Source organism: Oncorhynchus mykiss, chromosome 10, assembly GCF_057628025.1.
Source record: "Oncorhynchus mykiss isolate SJ-2025 chromosome 10, ASM5762802v1, whole genome shotgun sequence".
Classification (NCBI taxonomy): domain Eukaryota; kingdom Metazoa; phylum Chordata; class Actinopteri; order Salmoniformes; family Salmonidae; genus Oncorhynchus; species Oncorhynchus mykiss.
The window spans coordinates 38,530,794-38,549,131 of NC_143031.1; the positions used below are offsets into that span (position 1 = coordinate 38,530,794).

Consider the following 18,338-nt stretch of genomic DNA (forward strand, 5'->3'; position numbering starts at 1 on the left):
GGATGAGGAGGAAGGGGATGAGGCCATAAAGATTAAACAAAATCATAGCAATTTAATAGTAGTAATCATACAACCACATGTATCTGGTTTACCTGCTATTTCCACTTGTAAAAGAGAGAGGATCTTTAGGAGGAATATAGGTGTCCAACACATGGCATCTGTGAAAACAATGAAGAAAAACCTCTTGGCTATAGAGACCTCCTTGTTGTAGACGGACTGTCTTGCTGTCTTAGCAGTTTTCTGTACAGAGTAAAACATGCTGGTGTAGGAGAAGACGATCATGACGAATGCAAAGAGATTCAACCCTGAAAGACAAAATGTGTAATACATGCTTTCATTACACTACAATATACCATCCTGATATAAGCATTGAATGAAACAGAATTATGTCAGCAAAACCATAATCAGCGTAAAGCTATTGCAAAATCCAAGGCCTGTGGAATTGCTTCCTCATTATCTTGCAGGAATCAGCCCTGATGGTGGGGATTCTATGTTCCTCTTACCCAGAAATATTCCAGTGGAGTAGCATCGGGCACCTGGTTTCTCCATCTCGTCTGAGTGAAGTGGAAAACACACTCCATTCCTGCCGTAGTAATTCCCAAACGTCTGCTTGTCCCAGAGGGGAATGACGGCGATTATGAAACCCAGGACCCAGATGAAGATGAGGTAGCAGAGTGTCTGTTTCCGTCCGGCTCTGTAGTTGTGGAAGGGGAACACAATGCACAGGTACTTCTCCATAGTCATGTAGGTCAAAAGCATGACTGACACCTCAGTGGACAGCATGGCCAGAGAGCCAATCAACTGGCACTGCATGCTCTCCATCCACAGCTGGGCGTGTCTGTTGTACTCTCCACAGTATTTGATGTCGAATGCACCAATGAAGAACAGGTATACTCCCATCAAGCAGTCAGCACCTAACAGATGTGATGGATTTCAGGGCACTTAGTTCATATGCATAGATTTTCATGAGATTAGTTGTTTATGCACTGTGTGGTGCTCAATGTATCTAACAAAATAATTAGTTAGCTAAGTACAAGTTATGTGAAGTGATTGCTGCCCTCATTGTGTTGAGGTAGTCTACTCACAGCACAGTGATATGATGGCCATGGTGTGGTGCTGGTTTTCGGATGCAATGCAAGACCGCAGGCATATCACAAAAATGTTGCCAAAGCAGATGATGAAGGCCACCACCCACACAAAAACACGAAGGATGATGTTCGCAAGAAGATTCTCAAATGTTGAAATCCCGTCCGTGTTTGGCTTGCAACTTCGCACATTAGGAGAGTAGCCACAGTATTCAAATTTCTTAAAATAACTGGGTCAATAAGAAAAAAATGACAATATTACAATGAATCACTTTTGAACACACTTCCTTCTGAAGTTTTATCATTGATCATGTTGACAGTTTCACTTTTATATTGATATGGTTGACAGTTGACAGGTTTGTTTAGGGTATACAGTATGCTTCGTCAGAGAATAATTAGCTGACAAATGGATGTAATTAAATACAGAGCAGAATTGGCCTCTAACCAGGCTTTGGTACTTTGTATGCAGTGTGGACCTGACCTGTCCTGATTAAACATTATTGTTGATTAAACATTATTTGCAGTAACAAGACCTCACTACACACCAAGAAAGATAGCTGTTCATTTTAGGCGTCAATTTGCTGTATAGTGGCCTAATTAAGCTTGTATAAGCTGCTAATAAGTAAGTAGCTTACCAGACACTTAAATAGTCCTGTATTATGCATGCATACGAAGCCATGAATTCATTAGTTGTTGGCGGATAATTGGCAACAAATGTTTAGACATTTACTCATACTATATTTAGCCTGTTTTTAGGCCTACAGTAAGCTACTTAAAAATTATGAAATTCCAATTAGCAGCTTCTACAGGCTTAGTGCCTTGCTGTTTAAACAGTATGGACACATGAAATTAAATGTCGATGACATAACAATAATAAATGAAGACATAAGATATACCGGTACTCACATATGGGCCAAGTTCCGAAGAGAGCGAAACATCTGAATACTGATGTTTGGTATGTCGACCTCCTCTATACTCCTGAGGGGAAACAGAAAAGTCACTATTTCTCAAATTCACTAAAACTAGTAAACCATGTTACATAAGTATGAAATACGTTACTTACAGAGATTGCAAATTGACAAACATGTCAAACTGATCATCATAGATATGAGTCAGAGGGTTATTTGAGATGTTCCTGAGAGAAGAGGGGGTGGGGGTGGGGGGGAGGGGGGGTGGGGGGGAGGGGGGGGGACATCAATACAGGGCAGGTTATACCACTTTGATTTATTGCCCCTCCACTCTGTGGTCAACATGGCCTCAATGCCAGATCGATGAAAAGTAAAGTTGATAAACTGAAACTCAACAATATAAAGTTATACTTTTGGCCTACTTGATCGTACAAAGCGGATCAAACGCTTTCAGTAAATCCATAACGAGAACATCTTTCAAAACAATAAATATATCAGGGCTAGGATGCAAGTAGTCATTGGATATACTTACAACTGTTTTAGGTTTTGAAGATTTGTAAATAGAGTTGGTGAGAACTCCTCAATTTTGTTTAAAGATACGTCCCTGGAATGACAGTTTAAATTAATTCAACAATGAAATACATTACTGTATTTGGACATATTACAACATTATTTGACCCATGTAATGTTGTGTGAAGTAGAGTTAACTCACAAGTCTATCAGGTTTGGCATGCCGGAAAATATTCCCTCCTCAATAGTTTGTATTCTGTTTTTTCGAAGAGCCCTGCAAAATAAATGTTTCTATAAGTGATCATTATTATTCAAGAACAGTCTCTATAAGACCAATGACATTACTTGAATAGTAGTAGGCCCAGAGCCATTTGGATACACTGCTTGTTAGATTTGATTTAGAATTATAATTTGATAGTAACGTTACTGTGAGTATTTCTTAAAGGAATGATGTACTATTTATACAGTATGAAAGCAAAACAAATTCTCTACTCTCACTAATACCTATCAAACTCAGTTTGTGTCACCTGTCTGTTCAAATTTGATTTATTAATTTGACTCATTCCTCACCAGATGAAGTCCAGCCCTGCCTCAATAATTCAATACACTTAAGCTGACATCACAGGATACATATTTAGCACTCAGGGTTGGATGAGTCAAAGAGACAGAGTATTTCCAGGCTCTCAACCACCCATGGCCTCCCCTATCCCCTTCAATTGAGAGAGCTAATGCACCCCATGTATATCAGATTGGAATTCTGCTTTCCTGACTCCTCATTATTCTCACCATCACACATGGCCTTAGAAGCGATCGCCAGTGATAGAAACGGCCAACTTAATATGTGTAGGCTCCGATGGTTTCTCTCCCTCAGACTGAATTTCATTACCAGCTGCAGTAGTGCAGATGCTCCAGACGGAAGTATATAGCTTTAACATAAGCACCATTTACCAGTCTTGGTTTTACACCAGAAAATGTCTCCTTAGAGTATGGCAGAATTTAATTTGAAATATAAATCCTATGAAAACCGAGCATGTCTTTTTTCATTGTGTTCATCTCTCTCTCTAGTGCAGATGGAATTGTTTCAAATGCAATTATTGACAGTAAGGCATTCTATCCAATTGGATTTGGTACAAAGATGAACAAATATTGTAAAGAAATTGAGGAAACTATATAGTCTAAATTCAACAAAACTCACAATACTGTCAGAGTGGTGCAGTTTTGAAAGCTGGAAACCCACAAAGATGATATCTTGTTCCCCTCCAGTTCTCTGTGAAAAAGATGTGTCAGATCATTCTGGCATTAATGAATGATATCTGCATCGGTATCTGGTAGTTGGTACATGAACTACATGAAAAACTACATGAATTTCACTTCTGATCTCATGTGAAGATAAAGTAATAAAGTGTGGTCACAAGTAAAAGCAACATGTGACAACATGATCTTGTGAAATAAAATGTGACAACATGGGGATGCAAAATTTCAAAATGTGACACCATGAAACTACACGTGACAATATTAAAACGTTTTTTTACATGTGAAAGTGAAAATTTAATTTTCACGTGAGAGATTTTCATGTGAGAGATTTTCATGTGAGAGATTTTCATGTGAGAGATTTTCACGTGAGAGATTTTCATGTGAAAAATGTTCATGTGTTCATATGTTTTTCACCTGCAGTTCACATTTGAGGTGAATGCATGTTATTCTCCTCACATGTGAAAAGATGGTGTCAACATATGGTTTCAGATGTGTAGAACTGACCTCATTTGTCTTTTGTTATCACATGTGAACATTTCTGCACATGTGAAAACAGAAAGTTTTTCAGATGAAAATCCATATGTGAAACTTCATGTAAAATATCATCATGTGAAGTGTTCCAAAACCACATGGTTTCACATGATTTCACATGTGAAATCGAGATTTTCATTGAGAAGTCATGTGGTTTTTCCACATGGGTAATAATGAGTTTTGTGAAAAGAGATACTGTTGCAGAGTGATTATGGCAAACAGAGTCATAAATAATACACCTGATTATGAGAAAACATGATTTAGAGTTGTCAAATACAATCAAATATATTATCCATCATAATGGGTTAGGTATTATTCTGTTGTTACTTACAGCCAGTTTAATCTAGGCATTTCCTGGCAGACAGATTTCTTGGGGAAGGATTCTAGGGAATTGTTCAGCAAAGACCTGCAGCCAAATGAAATTACATTTAAAGAGCGTGTTGGTTAAATGATGACGTGTATCTCATGAGATCTTAATTAAAGTAATAAGCACAGTGGCATGATACTTACAGGAAAAATAACGATTTCAGCCCCTCAAACGATTTCTGTCTCAGAGATGCTATTCTATTTTCATCAAGAATCCTACACCCATACAGACCAGAGGAAAATATATCAATTTATTTGTCACACTAAACCCTATAATTGTCATATTACTTTAGAAAAACATCTATAGAAAGCTTCTGCAGCTATACTGTTGTAATTACTGTTGTCAAAGAGAACAACGTTAATGAGCATTAGTACATGGGCCATGATTTCATACCATCATGTATCATACCTGAGGATTGTTAGCTACACCATAAATGTCACACTGTATCATACTTTATGCTCATTGCTTTCTTGGGAAAATAGAGCAGCACAAACAAGATTCTGAGGCATTTCATAACGAAGGTGGCTTTAAAGGGATAGTTCAAGATTTTAGCAATTAATCTGATCCCATAGACTTCCAGTCATTACGCTATTCCTCGTTAGCAATCGCATCAGAAACTACCTCCAACTTCCTTCAAACTACACACAGAGACATAAAAATGGTATCCATCAGTTTCCTGATTCTGGATAAGTAGAAAAAAAATAACTATCCCTCGAACTATCCCTTTAAGGTCACTGAAAACAACTGCCCAGTGTAGGACAGTTTCCAACAAGATATACAGGTGTTTTTGTATCAATTAAATAAATACTGTCTACAATCTCATGAATCCCACTGAGGCACTGAAGGAATTCCTAATGAAGGTATCTTAAGGTCACTGAAAACATCCTCCCCCCAGTTGACTTACAGCCACTCCAGGTTCCAAAGGTCTTGAAAAATGCCAGCCTTCAACAACGTAATCCGATTCTGACTGAGAAATCTTATCACAGCAGGCCAGTTTTAAAAGAGATAAGGAGGTACATGTAAAGATAAAAAGCCATATATTAATATTTGATATGGGACAACATAGAGTAAATAAAACAATATTGTCAAAGTGCAGATATTCAACTGCTTGCAAATGTGGAATGAGGTAAGGTAGGGTAACATCCACCTGTTCCTCATACAAATTCTATCTGAGTGTATAGGGACAGAGCACTGACACATTTTCCATGTCATTGTTTGTTTTCCCCAGCCCTACAACCTACACCAATAATCAGGAATGCAGAGGAGATACACTAACATCAAGCTGTATGTGAAAAGTAGGAGTTGATTTCCTGTCAACTATCCAAGGCTAGCTGCCAGAGAAAATGGAATAAACTGAGTGTACAAACATTATGAACACCTGCTCTTTCCATGACATAGACTGACCTGGTGAATCCAGGTGGAAGCTATGATCCCTTATTGATGTCACCTGTTATATACTCTTCAGTCAGTGTAGATGAAGGGGAGGAGACAGGTTAAATAAGTATTTTTAAGCCTTGATTTAATTGAGACATGGATTGTGTATGTGTGCCATTCAGAGGGTGAAAGGGCAAGAAAAATATTTAATTGTCTTAGAACGGGGTATGGTAGTGTCCCCCCCACATTCTAGAATTGCCTTTTTGTCCCCCCTAGTTTTATAATTGGAATGTTATACAAACTAGGAAACGGTGTGCTCTAGGACCATGCGGACACCTCTGAGCAGTTAGGTAGGCTGTTTGGAGTGTTTATCCGACTGGATAAAAAGTATCCGACTGGATAAAAACAAAATATATAGATATATATATTATGTGGTGCTATATATATTATGTCCCCCCCACTTCTAAAACCAACGTTGTAGTAGGTACCAGGTGCACCAGTTTGAGCATGCTGGTTTTATTTAATTTTCACCTCCCTTTTTCTCCCCAATTTCGATCATGTCTCATCGCTGCAACTCTCCAATGGGCTCGCGAGAGGTGAAAGTGGAGTCATGTATCCTCCGATACATGACCCCCTGATAGGTGAGAATTGTCTGTTAATTGAATGATTAGAATATTCCGCCCTGAAACATATAATTGTATGGAATTTTTTTAGAATGTATAAAATCATAATTAATAAATGTGTAGTCCTAGTCAGAATTAGGGTAAAACAATATGTCTTTATGGTATTTTAAACACAGACTGTCTGAGCTTGGTGCCGACCTGACTAGAGATTTGGGAGAGAACGGGCAGTACGTCTCAAGGACAAGGTCACTATCTCTGTCGGCTGGGTAGTGAGACAGACAGTGTGTGCATAGCAGGACATGTGTGTGTGGGTATGTGTGTATGTGCGTCTGTTTGTGTGTCTGTTTATGTGTGTGCATATGGCTGTGTGTATGTGTGGGCGTGAGAAGTCAGTATAAAATGAATTGATTTGTATTCTTGACTTCAGAATGTTCCCGTGAATAAACATTTAACTGTGGTAGACCGGGCCTCTGTCGGTTTTCATTCGGCCAGGATCTTACAAATTCTGGTTTGCAGACTGAGAGTAAAAAATTAAATTGGGTGATGTACCTGGAGAACATAATTCTCTTATCAGACCTCTAACACGCTCCTTAATACCCGCCAGTTTAACCAGGAAGCCAGCCGCATCAAAGGAAACACCGTTCAACTGGCAACCGGAGTCAGCCTGCATGGCCTGCCAACCATAAGGAGTCGCTAGAGCGCGATGAGCCAAGTAATGCCCCTCTGGCCAAACCCTCCCCTAACTGGGATGATGCTGGGCAAATTGTTCGCCTTCCTATGGGACTCCCAGCCATGGCCGGTTGTAGCACAGCCCGGGAATTATCCCGGGTCTGTAGTATTTCCTCTAGCATTGCAATGCAGTGCCTCAGACCGCTGCACCACTCAGGAGGCCCGCTGCTGGGTTTTTCACACTCAACATTTTCCCGTGTGTATCAAGAATTATGCACCACCCAAAGGAATCCAGCCAACTCGACACAACTGTGGGAAGTATTGTAGTCAACATGGGCCAGCATCCCTGTGGAACGCTTTCAACACCTCGTAGCCATGCCCCGACTAATTGAGGCTGTTCTGAGGGCAATAGGGGGTGCAACTCAATATTAGGACGGTTTTCCTAATGTGTTGTACACTCAGTGTATACTCTTCAGGATGCCTTGATTCATAATGACTGTCCTCTGTGTGAATCCTGAAGGAGGTGGATGAAGGGGTTTCATGTGTTCCCTAAATTATGCCCACTAGACCTGGGCACTTCACACGTCTCAGGTTTGTATATCGGAGGACGACTACAGTATCTGAATCTGTATGTATAAACACTTCTCAAGGAAGCGCCAGTAAAAGGGTCAGTGTATTCAATGACTGGTTTTCTTTGATTTCAAGGAGCTAACACCATACTACAGTACTACATTCTACATAATGTTCAATAAAAAAATGGCATGAAGTATGATGTATCCAGGACAACATTTTGTGGTGATGTAGGGATATACACATGGTACCACAGGTTAGACAGTGGTGGCCCATAATGAATTAGGACATACAGTCTTCTTAGTGAGTAGAGTCCTGAGAATGCCTGCTTGGAGATTCTTTTGATCCTGTTGTCTTCCAGGTGTCTGTGGAATATAAATATATTGTTAAAGGTTTAAATGACAAAGGCCTGGTTTAATGAGAAGGAAAATAAGATCTCATCAATAATCTTACACCTGTTGTATTCGACAAATGTGACAAATAATTTAATTTGATTTGCAGTCTATGAGATAAAACTACATGACGATTGTCAGAGTGAGGATAAATATATTGAGGATTATCATTATGTTAGTATAAGACAAACACAACTTTTTTAATTAACAACTTCAATTTAAAAGTATGGCTGCATCCTGCCTTTTCATCATGAATAGACAAATGCACTGAATGAATACGTTATTTCAAACTATGATTATTTTGTGTCATTTTATTGCTGATTTTTAATCTGATTTATGTCTACTAGACCTGGACGCTTCACACGGTTTTCATTCGTCTGCATTCACATTAGACATACAACTTGAATTGCATCCATTTAAAGGCCCTGAACAGTCATCTTTTTCCCCAAGAAAAATAGCATCTGAGTTAACTAAACCTCACCCATAATATTTGTTCCTGTTTAAGAATTAGACCAGTTCAAATAACACAAATTGTAAAACAGCATATTTAGATTTTTGGTGGGTGAGATAAAAATGGAGAAACACCTGGATGCATAAGGTAGGTTAAATGTAAAATACTAGGTCAACTCCAGAAGAATGGAAACACAACATACTCAAAACAAGGAAGCCATGCCTAAACACAGCTATATCAACACCCTTCTTGTTTAACAGGTAAATTGTGAAAGAAAATTTACCATTGCATTCAGTCGGAACCCCAGAATAAGAGCCCATTTGTGCTTGATCCAAAAATGTGGTCAGAGGATGTATGGATGGAGTGACGCAATTGCGAAGCCTCCAAATTGAGCTCTGTATTGCATCGTTGTGTGCCTCTCAAATGTTGTAACAATGCGGAGGGCTCCGTAAAGTTCTGCATTGACATTATTGGTTGATGGTAGGGTAGGACGTGAGGTCCTGCATAAACTTAAACTCACTTCCTTGACAACTTCCTTCACAACAGCTCTGCGCTGCTCGGAGAAGCCCAAGAAGTCTGAATGCCCTGACTTCTATAGAGGCCGTATCACCCTAAATGCTGCAAGGCCAATGCAGACCGCGGAATGACCATGTAGCGCCTTTTAGCAGGAGGACAACACTAAAAGGTAGCAAAAACAGTACACGAAAACACTTTTAAGGTGCTTACAGACAGGCCACAGTAAGGGCGGAGGTCTCATAGACTTCAACAGGGTGGCAGGGCAGTTCTGCAAGGTTGTGCTCTCTCCTTTGAGTGGTTCCAAAATATATATATACATTTTTTATTTCACCTTTATTTAACCAGGTAGGCTAGTTGAGAACAAGTTCTCATTTGCAACTGCGACCTGGCAAAGATAAAGCATAGCAATTCGACCCATACTAGAACACAGAGTTACACATGGAATAAACAAAACATAATCAATAATACAGTAGAACAAAATAAAACAAAATAAATAAATAAAAACTGTATGGGGATGAGGTATGTAGATACAGTGCCTTGCGAAAGTATTCGGCCCCCTTGAACTTTGCAACCTTTTGCCACATTTCAGGCTTCAAACATAAAGATATAAAACTGTATTTTTTTTGTGAAGAATCAACAACAAGTGGGACACAATCATGAAGTGGAACGACATTTATTGGATATTTCAAACTTTTTTAACAAATCAAAAACTGAAAAATTGGGCGTGCAGAATTATTCAGCCCCCTTAAGTTAATACTTTGTAGCGCCACCTTTTGAATTTTTTCCCATTCCTCCTTGCAAAACAGCTCGAGCTCAGTGAGGTTGGATGGAGAGCATTTGTGAACAGCAGTTTTCAGTTCTTTCCACAGATTCTCGATTGGATTCAGGTCTGGACTTTGACTTGGCCATTCTAACACCTGGATATGTTTATTTCTGAACCATTCCATTGTAGATTTTGCTTTATGTTATGGATCATTGTCTTGTTGGAAGACAAATCTCCGTCCCAGTCTCAGGTCTTTTGCAGACTCCATCAGGTTTTCTTCCAGAATGGTCCTGTATTTGGCTCCATCCATCTTCCCATCAATTTTAACCATCTTCCCTGTCCCTGCTGAAGAAAAGCAGGCCCAAACCATGATGCTGCCACCACCATGTTTGACAGTGGGTATGGTGTGTTCAGGGTGATGAGCTGTGTTGCTTTTACGCCAAACATAACGTTTTGCATTGTTGCCAAAAAGTTCAATTTTGGTTTCATCTGACCAGAGCACCTTCTTCCACATGTTTGGTGTGTCTCCCAGGTGGCTTGTGGCAAACTTTAAACAACACTTTTTGCATTGTTGCCAAAAAGTTCAATTTTGGTTTCATCTGACCAGAGCACCTTCTTCCACATGTTTGGTGTGTCTCCCAGGTGGCTTGTGGCAAACTTTAAACAACACTTTTTATGGATATCTTTAAGAAATGGCTTTCTTCTTGCCACTCTTCCATAAAGGCCAGATTTGTTCAATATACGACTGATTGTTGTCCTATGGACAGAGTCTCCCACCTCAGCTGTAGATCTTTGCAGTTCATCCAGAGTGATCATGGGCCTCTTGGCTGCATCTCTGATCAGTCTTCTCCTTGTATGAGCTGAAAGTTTAGAGGGACGGCCAGGTCTTGGTAGATTTGCAGTGGTCTGATACTCTTCAATATTATCGCTTGCACAGTGCTCCTTGGGATGTTTAAAGCTTGGGAAATCTTTTTGTATCCAAATCCGGCTTTAAACTTCTTCACAACAGTATCTCGGATCTGCCTGGTGTGTTCCTTGTTCTTCATGATGCTCTCAGCGCTTTTAACGGACCTCTGAGACTATCACAGTGCAGGTGCATTTATACGGAGACTTGATTACACACAGGTGGATTGTATTTATCATCATTAGTCATTTAGGTCAACATTGGATCATTCAGAGATCCTCACTGAACTTCTGGAGAGAGTTTGCTGCACTGAAAGTAAAGGGGCTGAATAATTTTGCACGCCCAATTTTTCAGTTTTTGATTTGTTAAAAAAGTTTGAAATATCCAATAAATGTCGTTCCACTTCATGATTGTGTCCCACTTGTTGTTGATTCCTCACAAAAAAATACAGTTTTATATCTTTATGTTTGAAGCCTGAAATGTGGCAAAAGGTCGCAAAGTTCAAGGGGGCCGAATACTTTCGCAAGGCACTGTAGATGGGCTGTTTACAGATGGGCTATGTACAGGTGCAGTGATCTGTGAGCTGCTCTGACAGCTGGAGCTTAAAGCTAGTGAGGGAGATATAAGTCTCCAGCTTCAGAGATTTTTGCAGTTCGTTCCAGTCATTGGCAGCAGAGAACTGGAAGGAAAGACGACCAAAGGAGGAATTGGCGGGTGACCAGTGAGATATATCTGCTGGAGCGCGTACTACGAGTGGATGCTGTTATGGTGACCAGTGAGCTGAGATAAGGTGGGGTTTTTCCTAGCAGAGACTTGTAGATAACCTGTAGCCAGTGGGTTTGGCGACGAGTATGAAGCGAGGGCCAACCAACGAGAGCGTACATGTCGCAATGGTGGGTAGTGTATGGGGCTTTGGTGACAAAACGGATGGCATTGTGATAGACTGCATCCAGTTTGTTGAGTAGAGTGTTGGAGGCTATTTTATAGATGACATCACTGAAGTCGAGGATCGGAAGGATGGTCAGTTTTACGAGGGTATGTTTGGCAGCATGAGTGAAGGAGGCTTTGTTGTGATATTGGAAGCTATTTCTAGATTTAATTTTGGATTGGAGATGCTTAACGTGAGTCTGGAAGGAGAGTTTACAGTCTAATCAGACACCTAGGTATTTGTAGTTGTCCACGTATTCTAAGTCAGAGCAGTCCCAGAGAATCACCAGCAGCAAGAGCAACAACATTGATGTATACAGAGAAGAGAGTCGTCCCGTGGATTGAAACCCTGTGGCACCCCCATTGAGACTGCCAGAGGTCCGGACAACAGTCCCTCCGATTTGACACACTAAACTCAATCAGAGAAGTAGTAGGTAAGCAAGGCGAGGCAACCATTTGAGAAACCAAGGCTGTCGAGTCTGCCAATAAGAATGTGGTGACTTACAGAGTCGAAAGCCTTGGCCAGATCGATGAAAACGGCTGCACAGTAATGTCTCTTATCGATGGCAGTTATGATGTCGTTTAGGACCTTGAGCGTGGCTGAGGTGCACCCATGACCAGCTCTGAAACCAGATTGCATAGTGGAGAAGGTACGGTGGGATTCGAAATGGTTGGTAATCTGTTTGTTAACTTGGCTTTCGAACACCTTTAGAATGACAGGGTAGGATAGATATAGGTCTGTAGAAGTTTGGGTCTAGAGTGTCACCCACTTTGAAGAGGGGGATGATCGTGGCAGCTTTCCAATCTTTGGGAATATCAGACGATACGAAAGAGAGGTTGAACAGGCTAGTAATAGGGGTTCCAACAATTTCGGGCAGATAATTTTAGAAAGAGAGGGTCCAGATTGTCTAGCCCGGCTGATTTGTATGGGTCCAGATTTTGCAGCTCTTTCAGGACATCAGCTATCTGGATTTGGGTAAAGAACAAATGGTGGGGGCTTTGACTGGTAGAGGGTGCCGGGCAGTTGCCCGGGGTAGGGGTAGCCAGGTGTAAAGCATGGCCAGCCATAGAGAAATGCTTATTGAAATTCTCAAATATAGTGGATTTATCGGTGGTGATAGTGTTTCCTAGCCTCAGAGCAGTGGGCAGTTGGGAGGGCGAGTTAGTTAGGATGACATCTATGAGGGTGCCCATGTTTACGGATTTGGAGTTGTACCTGGTAGGTTCATTGGATTGTAGGATGGCCGGGGTGTTAAGCATGTCCCAGTTTAGGTCACCTAGTAGCACGAGCTCAGAAGATAGATGGGGGGCAATCAATTCACATATGGTATCGAGGGCACAGCAGGGGGCAGAGGGAGGTCTATAACAAGCGGCAACAGTGAGAGATTTGTTTCTGGAAAGGTGAATTTTTAGAAGTAGAAGCTGGAATTGTTTGGGTACAGACTTGGATAGTAATACAGAACTCTGCAGGCTATCTTTGCAGTAGATTGCAACACCGCCCCCTTTGGCAGTTCTATCTTGGCAGAAAATGTTATAGTTAGCGATGGAGATTTCAAGGTTTTTGGTGGTTTTCCTAAGCCAGGATTCAGACAAGGCTAAGACATCCGGGTTTGCAGTGTGCTAAAGCAATGAGTAAAACAAACTTAGGGAGTAGGCTTCTAATGTTAACATGCATGAAACCAAGGCTTTTACGGTTGCAGACGTCATCAACTGAAAGCACCTGGGGAGTGGGAGTGGAGCTAGGCACTGCAGGACCTGGATTAACCTCCACATCACCAGAGGAACAGAGGAGAAGTAGGATAAGGGTACGGCTAAAGGCTATACGAACTGGCCGTCTAGCACGTTCGGAACAGAGAGTAAAAGGAGCAGGTTTCTGGGCAAGATAGCATAGATTCAAGGCTTTAGTGTACAGACAAAGGTAAGATAGGATGTGAGTACATTGGAGGTAAACCTAGGCATTGAGTAATGATGAGAGAGATATAGTCTCTAGAGACGTTTAAATCAGGTCATGTCATCGCATATGTAGGAGGTAGAACAACATGGTTGGTTAAGGCATATTGAGCAGGGCTAGAGGCTCTACAGTGAAATAAGACAACAATCACTAACCAGGACAGTAATGGACAAGACATATTGATATTAGAGAGAGGCATGCGTAGCTAAGTGAGCATATGGGTCCAGTGAGTGGTTGGGCTGACTGGGCACACGGCGATTCAGACAGTTAGCAGGCCGATGCTAACAAGCTAACAGTTAGTAGGCCAGGGCTAAACGAGCTAGCAGTTAGCAGAACAGGTTAGCAAGCAAGCAGTTAGCAGGGGCTAGCAGTTTGCCAACCGGGGCAGGCAAGCTAGCAGTTAGCAGAACGGGGCAGGCAAGTTAGCAGGTAGTAGACCTGGATTAGCAAGTTAACCTATGGGGTACGTCACGATGGGGGTAAGTCTGTTTTTGCCTCTTCGTGCGGTGACGTCGATAGACCAGTCGTGGAGATAGTAGGGTTCCAAGTAGCTCTAGGTAGCTAGCAGGCCTAGCATGTTAGCAGAATGGGCCTTCAGCGGATGTCGCACCTGAGGGGCCTGTTGGAATCCTCGGGCAGGTTATCTCGGTATTCCAGTCATAGAGGATCAGCGGGGTTCCATGCCCCATTCCGGCAGTAGAAGGGGTCCGGATATTGTAGCCGGGGAGTGGGCTTCGGTGGTAGCACAGGAGCCCTTGTTGGGCTAGCTTCAGGCTAATTGGTGCTTGCAATGTTATATATATATATATATATATATATAAATAACTTTTCCATATGGGACCATAGGGCAAAGAAGGCATAGTGTGGAATTAGGGGTAGCTACTCAGATGGTTAGCCATTGAATAAACATAAAATGGGGTGCTGGTGTGCTTCTGCACCCCTTTTAGTTCATTGTCACAAATATCCAGCACTTGTCCAGTGCTACTCAGTGTCTCAGTGTGTGTCCCTCAACGTCATTCTGTCTCAGTTGCAGCATTCAAATCGTGGTCATCATGTGTCTGTGAATCACAACATTAAAGACGATGAGTGATCACAGCATTTCCACAGAGCTATACACAATACAACTTCAGCATTGAGGACAGCATTTTGTTGACAGCATGTTGGTTTACACTCTCTACTGTGTGTGAATGATGGAAGAATATTACCCCGGCTGTAGGTCCATTTGAGTGTGTGTGGCAGTGGTGGAAAAAGTACCCAATCGTTATACTTGAGTAAAAGTACAGATACCTTGACAGAAAAGGACTCAAGTAAAAGTGAAAGTCAGGCAGTAACATGCTGCTTGAATGAAAGTCTAAAAGTATTTGGTTTTAAATATACGTATCAAAAGTAAATTTAATTGCTCAAATATACTTAAGTATCAAAAGTAACGATTTCCAATTCCTTAAATTAAGAAAACTAAACATTTTCTTGTTTTTTTTTGTATTTATTTACTGATAGCCAGGGACACACTCTAACACTCAGAAATAATTGACAAACAAAGTGTGTTTGTTTAGTGAGGCTGCCAGATCAGAGGCAATAGGGATGACCAGTGATGTTCTCTTGATAAGTGCATGAATTGGACCATTTTCCTGTCCTAAGAATTCCAAATTTAATGAGTACTTTTGGGTGTCAGGGAAAATGTATGGAGTAAAAAGTACCTTAATTTTTTTAGGAATGTAGTGAAGGAAAAGTTGTCAAAAATATGTAAAGTAAAGTACAGTAAACAAAAATTACTTAAGTTGTACTTTCAAGTATTTTTTACTTAAGTATTTTACACCCCTGATGTGTGGTTAATTAGGCCTGCACATCAACCAGTACTGCTATTCGAATGTCTTCAGAGTGAAGCATGTGTTATATATAAATATAATCTAAATGAATACCTCCCACAATTGTACCCATAGTACAGAATTATATCTTCAAAGAATGGACAGCTTCAGATCTCAATGGCAGGAGTGTGTATAAGCTTTTGTTCCAGCCTACAAATCATAGCCCATCGCCGTGATTCGTTATGTTGATCATGATCATTGATCATGGTCAATAGATTACGTTGATCAAGTGTTAGAGCTCGGCTGAGACAAAACCCTACACACTCCTGCTCTTCAGGACTTCCTGCAATGACTGAAATAAACCAAAGAAGGAGAATACCGTTCCAGGTTGAAACAGCTTACCTAGTTGAAAGGTTCAGGCAGACCCCTGGGTTCTGGAAAAGAGAAGGTGCAAATACGTTTTGTAATTTGGTATCAATAACATGACAGTAATTCTATCTCAAAATCAAAAAATACACTTAAAACTCACCATAGCAGGTAGGACTAAATAAGGTTACGTAACCTTGCCTAATAGGGCTGGGAAATGCCAGGGACCTCACAATACGATATTATCACGATACTTGTGTGCCATTACGATATGTATTGTGATTCTGTAGAGGGCTTGCAGTTGCATCACCTAGCAACCGCACCAGACACCATGTTAGAAGATCAGTCAGTCCTCCAATCGTCCACATGGCTGGCTGCGTTTTGCTATCACCGGAAATTTCGGGACAATTGCCCATATTTCGTTTTTCTAAGGACCCAGAAAACAGAGATACCTATTCAAGTAAGAAAATATATTTTGAAAATGATAGCTACAGGAACTGTGTGCAGGCTAATGCAAATGAGCTGCTAACGTAATGTCCGCTAGCTAGCGAACTTTACATACTGTATAGCTAGCCAAGTGAATTAAATATCACCATCTAGTTAACTTCATATTAGCTAGTTAGCTACCTATGTTGATGTATTTATTGTTCTAACTCTAAATGCATTTGTAGGAGCTAGCTAGCTAACAGCCATGTAAGAAGGTGAAAAGATTAGCTAGATGTTCCAGCTGTCAGAGAGAGTAGGCTACTCTGGATAGGGCAAGTACCTTTGTGGGAGGACATTATGAAGTTCCAGTCCCTAGCAATAAAAACTGAGGACAGAGAGATACAGTGCATTTGGAAAGTATTCAGACCCCTTCATCTACATTTTGTTACGTTACGGGGGGCACAAGTGATGGGTGCACACAAATTATGTATACCGTATACAAATAATTGGTGCCCACCAGTAGAGGCTGCTGAGGGGAGGACGGATCATAATAATGGCTGGAACCGAACAAATGGAATGGCATCAAGAACATGGAAATCATGTGTTTGGTGTATTTGATACCATTCCAATGATTCTGCTCCAGCAATTACCACAAGCCCGTCATCCCCAATGAAGGTGGCACCAACCTCCTGTGGTGCACACACATGCAACAGCCGGCGAACAGACAATCTGACAACACTCTGAATTTTCAAACAACGCAGAGCACACTCACACTGGTGGCAATGCACCCTAAAAGCCAATTCATGCTTGATCTGGAAATGTGGTCCGGCTAAAAGCCAATTTATGCTTGCTTTGCAAATGTGATTCGGAAGCTCCTTATGGAGTATTTGACGCAATTGCGGTGCCTCTGGAGTCTTGCGAAGGCCAAATCGAGCTACATACCGCATTGCTGTGCAAGTCCCAAATTGTGTAACTATACAGAGCTATATGGAGCCCTCCGCATTGACATAATTGATTGACGGTAGGTGGAGGAGGGAGGGGAGGAGAGGTCCTGTATAAACACAAACTCACTTCCTTGACAACTTCCTTCACAACAGCTCTGCTCTGCTACACGAAGTGCAAGAAGGTTGAATGCTCTGACTTTTGCAGAGGCTGCATCACAGTAAATGCTGTATGGCCGCTGGAGACAACAGATTGACCATGCAGATCCTTTCAGTATAAAAAGTGTGAGGTAATTTCTGAACCTTCCGAAGGCTTGAGAATGCCAAATCGAGCTTAGTACCGCATCGCTGTGCACCTCCCACATTTTGTAACAATGCGGAGGGCTCCGTATAGCTCTGTGTAGCTCCGCATTGACATGATTGGTTGACGGTATGTAAAGGCAGGAGGTCCTGTATAAACACAAACTCACTTCCTTGACAACTTCCTTCACAACAGCTCTGCTTCACGAAGCGGCAGAAGTATGAATGCTCTGACTTCTGCAGAGGTACACTGCCAGGGCTCTGACCTTCACTCTATAGGCTGTCTCATTGTCGTCGGTGATCCGGCCTACCACCATTCTGTCTTCTTCAAACTTAATGATGGTGTTGGAGTCGTGCGAGGCCAAGCAGTCGTGGATGAACAGGGAATACAGGAGGGGACTGAGCACGCACCCCTGTTGTTGCCTACCCTCATCACCTGGAGGCGTTCCGTCATGAAGTCCAGGATTCAGTTGCAGAGGGAGGTGTTCAGCCCCAGGGTCCTTACCTTAGTGATGAGCTTGGATGGCACTAATTAAATCAAATCAAATAAAGCTTTATTTATACAGCACATTTTAGATATGGAATGCAAAGCAATGTATTTACAGAAAAGAAAAAAAAGAAAAAACAATGAAAATGTAAGAAATATTTACACAAAAAACAAAATAATGACAAACTGAACGACTAAAAATCCCCCTAAGGAGAAGC

General features: G+C 41.3%; 1 protein-coding gene across 2 annotated transcripts in view; it reads right to left on the reverse strand.

Moving 5' to 3' along the window:
* LOC110533841 (relaxin receptor 1) overlaps positions 1-18,338 on the reverse strand; it is a 33,891-nt gene that overhangs the window by 969 nt on the left and 14,584 nt on the right. For both annotated transcript variants that reach the window (XM_090186554.1, XM_090186553.1), the window contains exons 6-17: positions 8,185-8,256; positions 5,560-5,631; positions 4,799-4,870; positions 4,620-4,694; positions 3,699-3,770; positions 2,706-2,777; positions 2,526-2,597; positions 2,149-2,220; positions 1,992-2,063; positions 1,086-1,315; positions 504-914; positions 93-305 (exon numbers count right to left, since the gene is read on the reverse strand). In XM_090186554.1, the coding sequence (XP_090042680.1) occupies positions 93-305; positions 504-914; positions 1,086-1,315; positions 1,992-2,063; positions 2,149-2,220; positions 2,526-2,597; positions 2,706-2,777; positions 3,699-3,770; positions 4,620-4,694; positions 4,799-4,870; positions 5,560-5,631; positions 8,185-8,256 (1,505 nt within the window). The remainder of the gene's footprint in view (positions 1-92; positions 306-503; positions 915-1,085; positions 1,316-1,991; positions 2,064-2,148; positions 2,221-2,525; positions 2,598-2,705; positions 2,778-3,698; positions 3,771-4,619; positions 4,695-4,798; positions 4,871-5,559; positions 5,632-8,184; positions 8,257-18,338) is intronic.